The sequence below is a fragment of the Clinocottus analis genome, unplaced genomic scaffold (genome assembly GCF_023055335.1).
Source record: "Clinocottus analis isolate CAN_PGR_092001 unplaced genomic scaffold, fCliAna1.0.p SCAF_4, whole genome shotgun sequence".
NCBI classification, from domain to species: domain Eukaryota; kingdom Metazoa; phylum Chordata; class Actinopteri; order Perciformes; family Cottidae; genus Clinocottus; species Clinocottus analis.
In genome coordinates this window covers 1498650-1514428 of record NW_027176153.1, presented here as the reverse complement: position 1 = coordinate 1514428, position 15779 = coordinate 1498650, and the positions used below count along the sequence as shown (strand labels likewise).

Sequence of the window (15779 nt, the reverse complement as noted above, 5' to 3'; positions counted from 1 at the left end):
GTGAAGAACGAGCCTGACGCTCGACGGACGAGACGACGACCCAACAACCTGTTGATCTGTGAGGAATAACCTCAGACTCCGCGAGGGCGGAGCCTCCTGGAGGCTCTATGGGGGGGCGGAGCCTCCTGGAGGCTCTGTGGGGGCGGAGCCTCCTGGAGGCTCTATAGGGGGCGGAGCCTCTTTGAAGCTCTGTGGGGGCGGAGCTTCCTGGAGGCTCTGTGGGGGGCGGAGCCTCCTGGAGGCTCTGTGGGGGCGGAGCCTCCTGGAGGCTCTATAGGGGGCGGAGCCTCTTTGAGGCTTTGTGGGGGCGGAGCTTCCTGGAGGCTCTGTGGGGGGCGGAGCCTCCTGGAGGCTCTGTGGGGGGGGCGGAGCCTCCAGGAGGCTCTGTGGGGGGCGGAGCCTCCTGGAGGCTCTATAAGGGGCGAAGCCTCTTGGAGGCTCTGTGGGGGCGGAGCCTCCTGCATGTAGAAGGGACGAATCAGCATGTATAGGGGACCGTGTAGCATGCGTGCAGCATGTAGAGGGGACCGTGTAGCATGCAGTGCAGCATGTAGAGGGAGAGCGCTCAGCTGACAGGAGCCTCCTGCAGCCCCACATCTGACCGACATAACCCAGAGAGGAGGAGGAGGAAGAGGAGGAGGAAGGGTGTGCAGGAGTTGCTTTTTTTCATGCTAAGCTAATCCAAAGTGACAGCCCCCCCCCCCTCCTCCTGTCGACCCGCCCTCCTCTAATCCCCGCGACATGTGACCTGAATATTTTTTTAAATCTCGATTTTCTTTTTCTTCCAGGTGAATCCAGGTGAAGGTGGAATTTAACGCTGCGCCGGCGTTTCTCCTGAGCGCGCATCGATTTTTATTATTTCGGGCGGTTGAGACGAGCCGTAAAGAGAGAGAGAGAGAGAGAGAGAGAGAGAGAGAGAGAGAGAGAGAGAGAGAGGAGGCGTTTGCTCTTTAAACTCCTGAATAACGGCTTCGTCCCTGAAGGGAGCCTCACGCTGCTCACAGAGCCGGCACCTCCTCCATCTCCATTGCAATCTGTTGCAACCTCTCTCTCTCTCTCTCTCTCTCTCTCTCTCTCTCTCTCTCTCTCTCTCTCTCTCTCTCTCTCTCTCCCTCCCTCCCTCGCTCCCTCTCTTTGCCTCCGGCTCGCTCATGTCGTCATCGCCCTCGTTCTCTCCGTCTTCACTGTTGTGGGACAAACCATCTCCCCACCGGTCTTCCCTTCTCTCTCTCTTCCTCTCCTCCCTACATCCTCTCTCTTCCTCTCCTCCCCACATCCTCTCTCTTCCTCTCCTCCCCACATCCTCTCCCTCCCTCTCCTCCCTACATCCTCTCTCCTCCTCTCTCTGGCGGTGAGCAGCACGGCGCGTGGCGGGACGTCGAGAGACGACTTGAAAACAAAAGCGTGAGAACGAACGCGACGGTGAAGAAAAGACGCGGAGAAAGAAGTGAGAGAAAGAGAAAGAAGTGAAGAGGAAAGGAGGGATCTCTGGATGCGGGAGTGAGACCTGAAACCTCTCTTTTGTTCTTTAAATAGCGCTCCTTCAACACTCAGTGGAGCTGACACACACACACACACACACACACACACACACACACACACACACACACACACACACACACACAGGACTCGTACTCACCACCAGCTTCGGACTCCTCTTGGTTTGCACCACTCCTGCAAAACATCGGCAGAGGGACAGAGGGAGCATTAATGACGCTGCTCCTCCTCCAGCGCTCTGCTCTCAAAACAAAACAACGAAATGAAACAAAATGAAACAAAATAAATCAAAATAAATCAAAATAAATCAAAATAAATCAAAATAAATCAAAAGCCTCCAGCAGGAGCGATGGAGTCGCTGCAGGAGCAGAGCGGAGCTCTCCTCTTCCTCCTCTTCCTCCTCCTCTCTGTTGCTCTCCCTCTCACGAGCAACACACTGCGCTAGGCTGCTCGCTAATCTGAAGTGATCTCCTCCCTCCTCTCCTCTTCCTCCCTCCTCCTCCTCCTCCTCCTCCTCCTCCCTGTGCCGCTCTCACCCGGGCGCTCAGCAGCGGAGCGACTGATCTCTCTGCATCGGGCGGGCGGAGGACTCGTGCTGCGGCATCAAACCCCCGGACCGCCGGGCAGAGCTGCAGGGCTGCTGCCTCCAGGCTGCTCCCCACCAGCTGTCTCCATCAGCTGAGGAGCCACGGTTACCCGCTGAGCAGGAGGAGGAGCAGGAGGAGGAGGAGGAGCAGGAGGAGGAGGAGGAGCAGGAGGAGCAATTCAGTTTATTTTTATAGCTCAAAATCAGGAGCCCGGCAGCCAGCGTCGTATCAAAAGGAGGAAGCTGGAGCTTCTGCCTCACTGAAGCTGCTCTCCTCTCACTCTGCTTCCTCCCTCCTCCTCCTCCTCCTCCTCCTCCTCCTCCTCCTCCTCCTCCTCCCTCCCTCCCTCCCTCATGTATAAACACTAGTGAACACACTGTAGAGAGTCACCAAAAACATCAATCTCATTTGTGCTGATGAAATATTAATACTTGCAGCCGTCAGAGGAGAGGACTCACAGAGTTCTCCTCTTTGTTCACACACACACACACACACACACACACACACACACACACACACACACACACACACTAAGGAAACCCTCCCCGGTGCAGCTGCTAACTAACTCCACGGCAAAGTGTGCCGAGACCAAAATAGACAAAATGAATTCCCGGACGGCGTCGGGATGAAGAGTTGCCGTTGCCAAGGAGATCGACTCGTTCTGCGTCGGCTTTGTTAACGAACAGGTGAGGTGTGTTCACACACACACACACACACACACACACACACACACACACACGCCAACAGGTCTGATCCGCTCGCCCTGCCTCACCGAGGCCGAAGAGAACGAGGTCGCCACGTCTTTATTAAAGAAAACCCTTCAGAACCACGAGAACACACACACACACACACACACACACACACACACGCACAAGCAACCATCTTAAGCTGCTGCTGCTGCACGGGAGGAAGAGAAATCATTAAATGTTAAAACTCTCTCTCGCTACATGATTCATAATTCATCCCTCTCAGATTATGGAGTGCCAGCTACTGCAAGAGGAACATCCCGGCTGCATGTGTGTGTGTGTGTGTGTGTGTGTGTGTGTGTGTGTGTGTGTGTGTGAGACCCAGGAAGGACACACATGAGGTGATGGAGAGAAGAGTGTTGACCTGAAACACACACACGATGAACATCGTTCGCTCTGAAACGACCTCCAGAAAATCCAAAGTTACCAACGAGCAGTTTAACTTAACTTATCTTAACTTAACTTATCTTAACTTAACTTGACTTGACTTAACTTATCTTAACTTAACTCCAGCTGTATGGTCAACGTGGCCCCTGGAGGCTGGAGGAGAATAAAGATGGCGGCTGCAGCATCTGCTCTCCATCCTCTCTGCTCCACCGTGCGGCGGCGAGCGGACCGAACCTCGCTGAGCGCTAAACGAGCTAGCTCCTCCGCGTCGCGTGTTCCTGCTCACGCGACGCGCAGGAGCTCGCCGTCTGTAGTGTCGGCACGTGCAGGTACGATGGGAAAAGCTGCTTTTTTATTCATGAGCGGAGCGAAAGAAAAACACAGGAGCGAGCGTGAAGCCACGCGTGAAGCGAGCGAGGACGCGACCAACTGAACGAGCACGCTGTGCTAACAGCTAGCAGCCTGACCTGAAGACGCACACTGCTCCTGCGCTCTGCCATCTCATTGGTCCTCACACTCTTCTATTGGTCACATGTGCAGGAGGTTGACAGTTCGCGTCTCTTCTGTCCATCAGGGAGAACCATGCAGCAGGGTGTCATGGGGTCCAGTCTCATGGACTGAAAATGTTTCCTGACACGTCAGTGTTTGACTCGATGGTGATGACTGGTGATGATGTTATTATTATTTAATTGATGGTGATTGTTGTTGCACACCTGGATGCTGCAGGTGCTGCTCTCACTAGAGAGGTGCAGCGTCGGTCTGTTGCATGATGGGAAGGAACAGGACAATGAAAAACCTCTGAGAGCGACGGAGGAGTCAATGTTGATGAAAACGACTCGAGAAGGAAGTGGCTGAGCTTTTCTTTGAGACGCGGAGAGCACACACACACACACACACACACACACACACACACACACACACACACACACACACACTCGTACTCACACACACACACTCGTACTCACACACACACATACACACAAAGCCGCGATGAAGTCCAATGACATGTAGGAGGAACATGTCATCTTCCTGCAGAGCTGTGTGTGTGTGTGTGTGTGAGTGAGTGTGTGTGTGGGTACGAGTGTGTGTGTGTGTGTGGGTACGAGTGTGTGTGTGTGTGTGTGTGTGTGTGTGTGTGTGTCATTCTCTCCTCAAACAGCACTTGAAGCTTTTCAAACTGAATCTGCAGCGCCGTGTGTTTCAATGTGTGGCCTTGAGGAGCCCACACACACACACACACAGACACACACACACACACACACACACACACACACACACACACACACACAGGGTCAGTGATGCTCTGTAACTCTGCTTCTCGATCACATTTCTTTGCTCTTCACTTCCTGAGCCGTCTTTTCATTTTCTCTCCTCTTTTCTCTCCGCCGTCTCTCGAGGGGGGAGGAGGAGGGGGAGAGGGGGGGCGGGGGGGGGAGAGGGGGGGGGGGGCTCAGTGCACGATTGTCATGGCAACAACGACGGGGAAGACAAGATGGAGGAGCATAGCCCGGCCTCCTGCGCGGGGAGGAGGTGCAGCGTGTGAACAGATGTGAGATCTTGTCTCCTCTGCAGCTCTGTGGCGCTGACGTCAGACCTCTCGTCGGTTTGGGCTCTTGTCAGTGTGCCCGTCTTTGACTCAGAGGGTCGGCGGTTCGAGCCCCGCCTCCTCTGGTTCACGTTGATATTTCTGTACTTGAAACAGTCGTCCGTGTGGCTCACACCCCGTGTATGGATTATCATAACTCATACCTCCTCACAGCTCTCCTTGTCTTCCACCGCACACGTTACACGCGTCCTCGCTGCTGCAACACGCGTGTTGAGGGGAAACTGGGCGTGAAGCTGCAGCGGCGAGCCGCCAGCGAGCCGCTGGGGTTCATCCTCTGGGCACGTTGAGTCAACGCCGTACCAGGAGTGTCACAAATCACTTTGCATCATGCAACTTCTGCAACACAACTCCCTCTGCTGCAGAAGGAGTGTTAGGATGGCGTGACGCACAGAAGATGTCTTCACGTCTGCAGACGTCTGAAGTGCACCTTGGTCCTTTCCTCCTCCTCTTCCTCCTCTTCCTCCTCCTCCTCTTCCTCTAAAGCGATCCCCTCGTACTCGCTGAACTTCCAGTGCTGTTCAGCAAATCTCTCCTCTAATCCTCCTCCACTTTCCTCAAAACATGAACCCTGACCCTCGTGTTCCTCATCCTCTGCGCTCTTCTTCTTATCGGACCCCTCCTCCTCCTGCTCTTCCTCCTCCTCCTCCTCTTCCTCCTCCTCTCCAAAGCAGTGAAACATCTCATCATGAACGCAGCTCTTCTCTCTCCTCGTCTCGTTTCAGGAGCCGCCGCCAAATAAAACACATCGGGAGCAGAAAATAAACAAAGCAGCGTGAAGCGGCGTGAAGCGGCGTGAAGCGGCGTGAAGCGGCGTGAAGCGGCGTGAAGCGGCGTGAAGCGGCGTGAAGCGGCGTGAAGCGGCGTGAAGCGGCGTACAGCGACGCCCCCTCGCGCTCTTTACCCAGCAGCCCCCTCACCCGCTGCCACGCTCACGCAGCCCAGCGTCCTCGCTGTTCATCGCATCCAGGCCGAACATTTTCAACCCGCCACCCACTCTCTTCCTCCTTCTCTTCTCTCTCCTGCCTTTTCTCATTCTGTCACTTTTTTTTAAAACCTGAACTTAATTATCTTCGCAGCCACAAGGTTTATGAGCGTCATTTAAAGTGCTACATTACTGTGACCCTTGTGAGAATATATGATATAACAAACACATCCACGTAACCGTGAGGCTTGTGGGAGTCTAACAAAGCAATCCATGTGCTCATGAACTCCTATTTCTACCTGTAAAGTCACAAAACGGCCGCAGCTTCTTCTTCTTTGGACTATTCTGAAGGCAGAAACTTCCCTGAAGGATGTTTCTGCACCCGGGTCGTAGAGCACCAGCAGAAGCTCCTGAAGGTTTAAAGCCGCAGCAAAGATCCAACAATGTTTCCCCATAGAACAAGTAACCTTTCCATTCTTGAACCCAACAACACGTTTTATTGACTAAAACACCTTCTCAATATGTCAACGCTTTGGTTTGCAGTGCTTCCTGCGTGGATCCAGGTTCCTCAGGTCCTGACCTTTCCACACAGGTGTGTTGTTGGTGTGTGTGATGCCGTGACGCCCGGCGGCAGGACGTACCTCTCTGCACCAGCATGGTGACCTCGCTGCCTCTGGGACACTTGCTCAGCAGGTCCACCACCTGGTTGTGGCTCATGTTCTGCACGTTCCTCTTGTTGACCTCCATCAGGATGTCGCCCTCCTTCAGGCCGCGGCAGCGCGGGTAGTCCACGATCTGCTTGACGCGCTGCCCTCCGCCCGTCAGGCTGTCGGCGATGGTGAAGCCGAACCCCTTGTCGCCCTTCTCCATGTGGATGGTGATGAGCTCCGGCTGCGTGGCGATGGACGACGCCATGTTGACCACGTCGCTGCTGGAGTAGCCGTGCGAGCCGTTGGACGCCGCCTCGGCCGAGGGGCTGCGCGAGCGCAGCTCCCGCAGGCCGTTGACGGGCCCTGCCTTGCTGGAGGGCGAGTGGTACGCCTCCTGGCCGTTCACGATGATGGGCTCCTTGTCCACGATGGCCACCGAGGTCACCAGGCTGGTGTTGGGGTCGTCGGGGTCGAAGGGCAGCGGGTAGCCGCGGCACAGGGCCAGGTCCACCATGGAGCCGATGGGGATGGACTGGAAGATCTTCACCACCTGCGCGTGGGTGTAGCCCAGCACGATGGTGTCGTTCACGCTGACGATCACGTCGCCTGAAAGCAGAGAACTCGGTCAGAGGAACCGCTGGTCGCCCCCACGAATACCTGCTCTCTTTCTAAAGAACCCTTTCTGGAAGAAAGAGCTCCACGAGGATTAAAAGCCCATCTTATCCAAAAAATTACTGGGAACCACTTCGTGAAAGGGTTCTCGTCAAAGACCCTGAGAATGTTCTCGATAAAACCAATGGAAGATAAGGGTTCTAGGTAGAAGACCTTGAGGGTTCTAGATCAAACCAATGGAAGATAAAAGGGTTCTAGATAAAACCCTTGGAAGATAAAAGGGTTCTAGATAAAACCCTTGGAATATAAAATGGTTCTAGGTAGAAGACCTTGAGGGTTCTAGATAAAACCCTTGGAAGATAAAAGGGTTCTAGATAAAACCCTTGGAAGATAAAAGGGTTCTAGATAAAACCCTTGGAATATAAAAGGGTTCTAGGTAGAAGACCTTAAGGGGTCTAGATAAAACCCTTGGAAGATAAAAGGGTTCTAGGTAGAAGTCTCTGAGAGGGTTCTAGATAAAACCCTTGGAATATGAAAGGGTTCTTATCGAAGTCCCTTAGAAGGTTCTAGATAAAACCAATGGAATATAAAAGGGTTCTTATCAAAGTCCCTGAGAGGGTTCTAGATAAAACCAATGGAATATAAAAGGGTTCTAGATAAAACCCCTGGAAGATAAAAGGGTTCTAGATAAAACCAATGGAATATAAAAGGGTTCTAGGTAGAAGACATTGAGGGTTCTAGATCAAACCAATGGAAGATAAAAGGGTTCTAGATAAAACCCTTGGAAGATAAAAGGGTTCTAGATAAAACCCTTGGAATGTAAAACGGTTCTCGGTAGAAGACTCTGAAAGGGTTCAAGATAAAACTCTTGGAATATAAAAGGGTTCTTATCAAAGTCCCTGAGAGGGTTCTAGATAAAACCAATGGACTATAAAAGGGTTCTAGGTAGAAGTCTCTGAGAGGGTTCTAGATGAAGCCAATTGAATATAAAAGGGCAAACTCTTGGACTGTAATGGTTCTAGGTAGAAGACTCTGAAAGGGTTCTAGATGAAACCAATGGAATATAATTGTGATTTCGTTAGAACCTCCGGGTTGAGTTCTTGACTCTGAGAAGATGTCAATGTCTGGATAGAACCTTCAGAGAGGGTTCTGGGTGGAACCAATACACCAACAGAAGGGTTCTCTTTATTGAACCTTGCATGCCGGGTCCTAGGCAGAACCTTCCACAGGTGGTTTCGAGGTACAACCCCACATGTTGGACTTTAAGTAGAACCCTGTGAGTGTTTCCCATGAGGAACATTTACAGAAGGTTCTACCAGGAACCAAAAAAAACCTCGAGTACTCGCTGAATTGGGACGGACGGAGCTGTGAAAGTGTGTGAGTGCACATGAGGGCGTGTTGCTCGGCGCTGAGCATGAATGAAGCAGCGCCCCCTGGGGACGGTGGCCGCGTACCGCACCTGTCTCCATCTTGCCGTCCACGGCCGCCGGCCCGTCCAGCACCAGGCTCTTGATCTGCAGGAACTCGTCGGGCTCGTCGCCTCCCACCACGGTGAAGCCGAAGCCGCGGCGGCTCTTCTTCAGCTTGGTGTTGATGAAGATGCCTTTCAGCTCCGCCGGGTTCCTGGTGAAGAAGGGCTTCCCTCCTGCACGGCGACAACGCACACGCGTTAGCACCCGTCGGCCTAGCCCGCGCTCAACATTCACGGCTAACGTTTCGTTGCATGGCGGCGTTCTCACGCACGAGGACCGACAACACGCACACGTCACGGTGAGTTGTGTATTCGTTTGTCTGCTTCCGCACATTAAAGTTCTTTTTCTCAAACGTCACGTCAAAAGAGTTATCGATGGCCAAAAGAGCAAAACCTCTTGAAATGCAAAATGATTTTTTTCTTTTATCATGCTTTGGGTATCGTTGACCAAAAAAATATTACAAAAATAAATAAATGAAATAAAATAAATAAAAGTGCACTTTGCAAAATAAAATTAAAAAAAAAAAAAAAATTAATAATACAAATAAAAGTAATTAAAATTTCACTTTGCAAATTTTTTTGAAAATATTTATAATCAATATTACAAAATAAAATAATAAATAAAATCAATATATAATAGTGGACTTTGCGCTTTTATTTTTGTATCTATTTTTTTAATCTTCTTTGTATCTTTAGGGTATCAATAAAAATAGCATTTGTGAAAAACAAATTACAAAAATAAATAAAATAAAAAATAAATATAATAATTCAAAGTGCACTTTGCAAAATTAAAGAGAAAAAATATATACAGTACTATGTATATATATATATATATATGTATATATATATATATACATATATATATATATATATAGATATAATGAATAATACAAAATAAAATAAATAAAAAACATGAAATGAATAATAGTGCACTTTGCACTTTCATTTTTTAATGTTTTAATATTTTATATTGGATATCCTTAACAAATAGCGGAAGAAAACAACATGTTTGTCTTCTCAGAACAGTGAATTCTTCAGGAGCTTTTGCTCGTCGGCCATCGATATGTTTTGTTCCCAAGCAACAGAAACATCCTCTGTGAGCCTGTGCAGGGAGTCATGGAGGAATGAAGTCGTAGTGACGCTGCACACGCTGAACATCATTACGTTTGGCGCCGGTGGGCATGGGCGGCAGCGCCGGCGGCCCCTGGGGGTCCCTGTAGGTCTCCAGGTGGTTCGGGGCGTAGTTGGCTAACGGCGTCGCCGCCGACGAGTGCTCCTCGATCCACTCTGCGAGGACACAACGAGAACACGCCGGCGTCATCGACACACACACACGCACGTGCAACACAAGCAGTGTATAGACATGCCACACGCATGCACACGCAACACACGACACGGACACACACACGGAGCTTTAAGCACACGTACTTGCCATCTGACTCATGTCTACACTTCGTGTTCACCTCGTGTTGTGTGTTGGATGGGAGGTGCTTCTGTGAGTGTTGTGATGTCAATCTATGATGTATTATAAATCATGTGTTGTCGCCCACCCAGAGGTTTCAACACTGGGCAAACACCCGACATCGTTTGTCATGTTTTTAATGCGACAACAGCTGTGAAAGAACAACAAACAAATCCTGTGCTTCATGATTAAAGAGACGAGGTCGTGGGTTTCTGTCTCGTGTACCGTGCATATACTACTCATTATAAGAGTAGTTTCTGTGATGTGTTTCTGTCTATTTATGCACTGATCTATAGCAGAAAGGTCAAGTGTTGACCCTCTTCACCTGCAGAGTCTTCATCAGTGTGTAACAGAACTAAACTTCTCTTTCAAGACGTTTGTTCAGAACGCATTCATAACAGATTTAAGGACCTTTCTCTGGACACGATATCCTCGACAAGCTGCAAGTTGCACTGCCTCTCAGAGCGTGAGCGTCTCGCCCGTGTGTTGATATTTATTAGTAATGACTCAGAGGAGGAGCACAGGGGTTAAAACACCTCTCGTTGCCTTCATGAGCTGCGTGTCACAGCGTCTGCAGGTCAGACCTCTCCTGTGTGAGCCACTGGCCCAAATCAGCCAGAAAAACTACAATCACGAACTGTGTTTGTAGTTCCCAGCATGCATCCTTCCTCCTGCTGTTTGAAACCTCTGGGCTGACGGCAAAGGAATCTCTCCCTATCCGGTTTCATGGTCAAGCAGATAAAATGATCAAATACAGAATGAGATATAGCATTTATGACTTTCAAATGAAAACCTAAAAACACCAAAAGACGACACCGGGGCTCGGGCCAGCGCTGCATTTGGTCCCAAACTATGTTTTCTGTTGTTGTTGTTGTGTTTGTTTTCTTGTCTGGCCCAAACCCCGGAGAGCACTGGACGGACTAGAAGGACACGACACTCACAGACATGAAGAAAGAAAGAAATGGTGCCGTGCCAGGGCAGGAAACGAACCTCGAATATACCGCTCACCTTCTGGAGGCTGCGGCTGCTGCTGCTCCAGGACCTTGCGGCGCCGCGCCTCCACCACGGGGTTCTCGTACTGCGTCTTCCTGTTGATGTGACTGGAACAGAGGGGGGAGGGGCGAGGAGGGAAGTTAATCCACCTCCTCCAAGAAGGAAGAAACTACAGAGACACACGGCCGAGTGAAATACAACGTTATCACGGTGCGTTCAAATGCAGTCCTGTAAAATGGAGTACTCTGGCGAGGAGCCCGCAGAATGAATCTGTTTGTTTGAAGCAGATGCTTTTGAAGCAATATTAAAGAATATTAGAGTATGAGAGGGAACTTTACGAGCTGCTTGACCTCCTGACACCGGCTCTGAAGAGATTATAATCCAGTTTTTAATCCACACGTCAAAACTACTAATGAGGCCAACATTTATTTTTTTGTCCAATTGTCTTGATTAGACAAACACACACACACACACACACACACACACACACACACACACACACACACGCACACACACACTGAACTGTGAGCGGCTGCTGTGACTTCATGTCATGAACAAACATGGACGTTGTAGCAACGTTGCTACAACATTGTAGCAATATTGTAGCAATGTTGTAGCAACGTTGTTGCAATGGATATAGATATATATGTATAAAGATACAATAAGCGATACTATTATCATATTTGTGTGTAATACTGTTCTATATTTTATATTTTGTGCCTTATTTTTAAATATGTATTTTGTACCTTGTGTTTATTGTAATTCTGTGTTTGGAGTAAAATAATCTTTTCATTGTGCTTATGACAGTAAAAACATCTGGAATCTTGCAAAATGGTGTTTATTAATTAAAACATCCACATTTTCCACTCAGGATCAGTTTGAGGATCAGTTTGAGGGTCAGTTTGAGGATCAGTTTGAGGATCAGTTTGAGGATCAGTTTGAGGATCAGTTGAGGGTCAGTTTGAGGATCAGTTTGAGGGTCAGTTTGAGGATCAGTTTGAGGATCAGTTTGAGGGTCAGTTTGAGGGTCAGTTTGAGGATCAGTTTGAGGGTCAGTTTGAGGATCAGTTTGAGGGTCAGTTTGAGGGTCAGTTTGAGGATCAGTTTGAGGATCAGTTTGAGGGTCAGTTTGAGGATCAGTTTGAGGATCAGTTTGAGGGTCAGTTTGAGGGTCAGTTTGAGGGTCAGTTTGAGGATCAGTTTGAGGATCAGTTTGAGGGTCAGTTTGAGGATCAGTTTGAGGGTCAGTTTGAGGATCAGTTTGAGGGTCAGTTTGAGGGTCAGTTTGAGGATCAGTTTGAGGGTCAGTTTGAGGATCAGTTTGAGGATCAGTTTGAGGATCAGTTTGAGGGTCAGTTTGAGGGTCAGTTTGAGGGTCCGGCTGAAAGAGCTCGGTTACAGGAGACAATCGCTCATCAGTGAAGCTCTGAAGCGTCTCTCATGTGGACAATGTGTGAGAGCGAGGTGGTGAACTTACTCCACGTAGTACACCCCGTACACCGGGTCCTCTATCCGCTCCCATCCTGGAGGCAGCTCTGGAACACACACATTGAAACAGATCAGTGCTTTCAGCTCGGCCGGTCTGAGACTCCTGAAGTTATGAAACGCAGTGCAGAAGGTTCAGAGCGGCTCTCGCTTCCCTTCACGTCTTTAACGTCTGTGGCTGCGGCTCCAAAGAGAAAGAAAGTGTTGTGCAGCTTTTCATTCATGAACACGGAGCGTCTTTACGTCTCCATCGAAGCCCACAGAGGACCACATGCCAAGAACTTTACAACTGCAAAGATAATTGCAGACCTTTCTGAACCATATCTATTTTATTTTGAAAACCTACCTTCCAATAAATTCTGCCTTTAAAACGTCTCAGTTTTACTGCGTCAGTAAACGTAGCGTCGGCTCCTCCGGAGGTTTCTGCCAGTAGCTCTTATGTTTTATGAATATCTAGACACGCAGTCCTGAATCATGACTGATGCTGCACACAAGCGCCTTTATTATTACCACCACAACTCACACACACAATGTAACCACAACTCACACACACAATGTAACCACAACTCACACACACACAATGTAACCACATATTGTCATCACGTCTGTTTTTCCGACAGTGTGCAGAAGAAGTGAAGTTGTCGCCCAATAAATCATCAGCGACCGGCCGACGGCCCGACGGCCGCATGGAACCAGAGACAAAAGGTGTTTGTGTGACTTAAAATCAAATCTCACCTAGATCCGTCTCCAGCTCCTCCGTGTGAATCCCTTCTTCTCCAGAATGGAAGCAGGATGGAACAGAGGAAACACAATGAAGGATAGAAAAGGGGGATGGACAGCAGAGGAGAGGAGGAGAGCAGATAGAGGATGAGGTGAGAAAAGAAACAGAAACCTCTTAGTGTCAGAAACGTAAACCAACAGGATGTAAAACAACATGGAAACACACCGGAGCAGCGCTGAAATTCACCACCAGGTGGTGCTGAACTTCACCACCAGGTGGTGCTGAACTTCACCACCAGGTGGTGCTGAACTTCACCACCAGGTGGTGCTGAACTTCACCACCAGGTGGTGCTGAACTTCACCACCAGGTGGTGCTGTTCTACAAGCTGAGACCTGGAAGCTCAGCAAACTGCTGTTTAGGATCCAGCAGACGTCTTGATGTGGGTCAAGTTTTTAATACGACAACAGCCGTGAAAGACCAACAATACCATGTGTACCATATGTATACTACTCATTATGTGTACCATGGGTATACTACTCATTATGTGTACCGTGTGTATACTACTAAGTGTATGTACAATATGTATACTACTCATTATATGCACATGCGTACACTACACATTATATGTACATGTGTGTACTACTCATATGTATCATATGTATGCTAATCATTATATGTACATGTGTGTACTACTCATTATATGTATCATGTGTGTACTACTCATTATATGTATCATGTGTGTACTACTCATTATATGTACATGTGTGTACTACTCATTATATGTACATGTGTGTACTACTCATTATATGTACATGTGTGTACTACTCATTATATGTACATGTGTGTACTACTCATTATATGTACATGTGTATACTACTCATTATATGTACATGTGTGTACTACTCATTATATGTACATGTGTATACTACTCATTATATGTACATGTGTATACTACTCATTATATGTACATGTGTATACTACTCATTATATGTACATGTGTATACTACTCATTATATGTACATGTGTGTACTACTCATTATATGTACATGTGTATACTACTCATTATATGTACATGTGTATACTACTCATTATATGTACATGTGTATACTACTCATTATATGTACATGTGTATACTACTCATTATATGTACATGTGTGTACTACTCATTATATGTACATGTGTGTACTACTCATTATGTGTACATGTGTGTACTACTCATTATATGTACATGTGTGTACTACGACCCAGTAGCAGCTTACCATCGTCGTCGCACTCCTCCAGCGGCCGGGGGCCTTTGTCCCGGCAGCGAGGGTCCATCCACGACGTGGTCTTTGTGTTGTGGCTGAGAGGAAACAAACCAGACCAAGCAGAGTCATTCAACACCGGCCAGACACACCCACAGGATGACAGCACAGCGGGGGGGCGCGCCAACGCATCCCTAAGAACTAGAAAAGAGCGACGCCCCGCGTCAGCAAGTTTACTGAGGACAGACGGCGGCCCGCTGCAGAGAGAGAGGAGCGAGCCCAGGCAGGATATCAACCACTAACAACCCGGAGCTTCTCCCTCTACCGTTACACAAGAACATACTGTAAATCAGTGATAGCAGAAATGAACATACAAGCTCTGAAAACACACAGCCGTGTCCGGGTGGCGTGCCTTTGCCGTGCTGCGGAGAGGACAGAGAGGTGGAGGTAGTCAGGTGATCAGGACGTGATCTCCTTTAGAGATCGGGACATGCAGGGGATTAACAGGAAAGCAGTGGCGCCCAGCGTGGCTGGGCAGGCGGGCTGGGGAGGCCTAAAAACCAAATCATGGGAGGGGGAGGGGGGGAGGAGGGGGGGAGACAAGCCACTGGACGAACAGAAGGGATAATTGTGCAGGTAAAATACAGAAAAAAAACAGCAAATGAGCTCCGGTGAGTGCGTGGGATACATACTCTATGTAGTACAGCTCGCCGCTCTCGGTGTAGGCCATCTCCCAGTTCTCAGGCATCGGGCCCTGCGGCTCCTCCGGAGACACCTGCGGCTCCGCCAGCGTCTGCTGGCCGCTCTCGGCGGTGGAGGTGGCCGCATTGTTCAGACCGCAGGAGGGGGCATTGTCGCGCGCGGGGTACGGCCGCAGGGTGCCGCCGCCGCCGCCGCCGCCGCCGCGGCCCTCGTCCTGCTCGTTAGGGTTACCTGTGCACAACAGAGGAGAGGGGAAGAGGCTACGCACTAAAGATCCTGGACCACACAACACCACAACACACCACACAACACCACACACGGGAGAAGAACGACGAGAAAGGACACCACGACGAAAAAGAAACAAAAAGGGAACAAAAACACAGTTTATGTCTCGTGCATGCAAGAAGAGAACAGAGGAAATAAACTCACTCTGCACAGCTTTCATTCAACCTTAAGCCCCGCCCCCTCATCTTAACCGTTGAAAACTGTGGAAGTAGTTTTGTCTCCAGACCTCTTTTCCCTGTTTGAGTCGTCGTAGGAACCCCAAATTAGTTCAATTACTTGTGTTTATTGTTTGTATTTGTTCAGCAAAGTCTTGGGGAAAAAATGTATATCTGCAAAAAAATCACTTTTAGAAGATATTTTGATGGTAACTATGAACATCCAGCATGATATGAGCCAGATTCCTTTAAAA

The 15779-nt window shown here is 49.1% G+C and overlaps 1 protein-coding gene across 1 annotated transcript in view; it reads right to left on the bottom strand.

Annotated features, from left to right (window-relative positions):
- LOC137799924 (membrane-associated guanylate kinase, WW and PDZ domain-containing protein 1-like) overlaps positions 1-15779 on the bottom strand; it is a 49433-nt gene that overhangs the window by 19921 nt on the left and 13733 nt on the right. Inside the window, exons 4-13 of the mRNA XM_068596810.1 lie at positions 15076-15361; positions 14758-14805; positions 14399-14481; positions 13154-13192; positions 12411-12468; positions 10931-11040; positions 9643-9765; positions 8467-8652; positions 6387-7001; positions 1640-1674 (exon numbers count right to left, since the gene is read on the bottom strand). Of these exons, the coding sequence (XP_068452911.1) occupies positions 1640-1674; positions 6387-7001; positions 8467-8652; positions 9643-9765; positions 10931-11040; positions 12411-12468; positions 13154-13192; positions 14399-14481; positions 14758-14805; positions 15076-15361 (1583 nt within the window). The remainder of the gene's footprint in view (positions 1-1639; positions 1675-6386; positions 7002-8466; positions 8653-9642; positions 9766-10930; positions 11041-12410; positions 12469-13153; positions 13193-14398; positions 14482-14757; positions 14806-15075; positions 15362-15779) is intronic.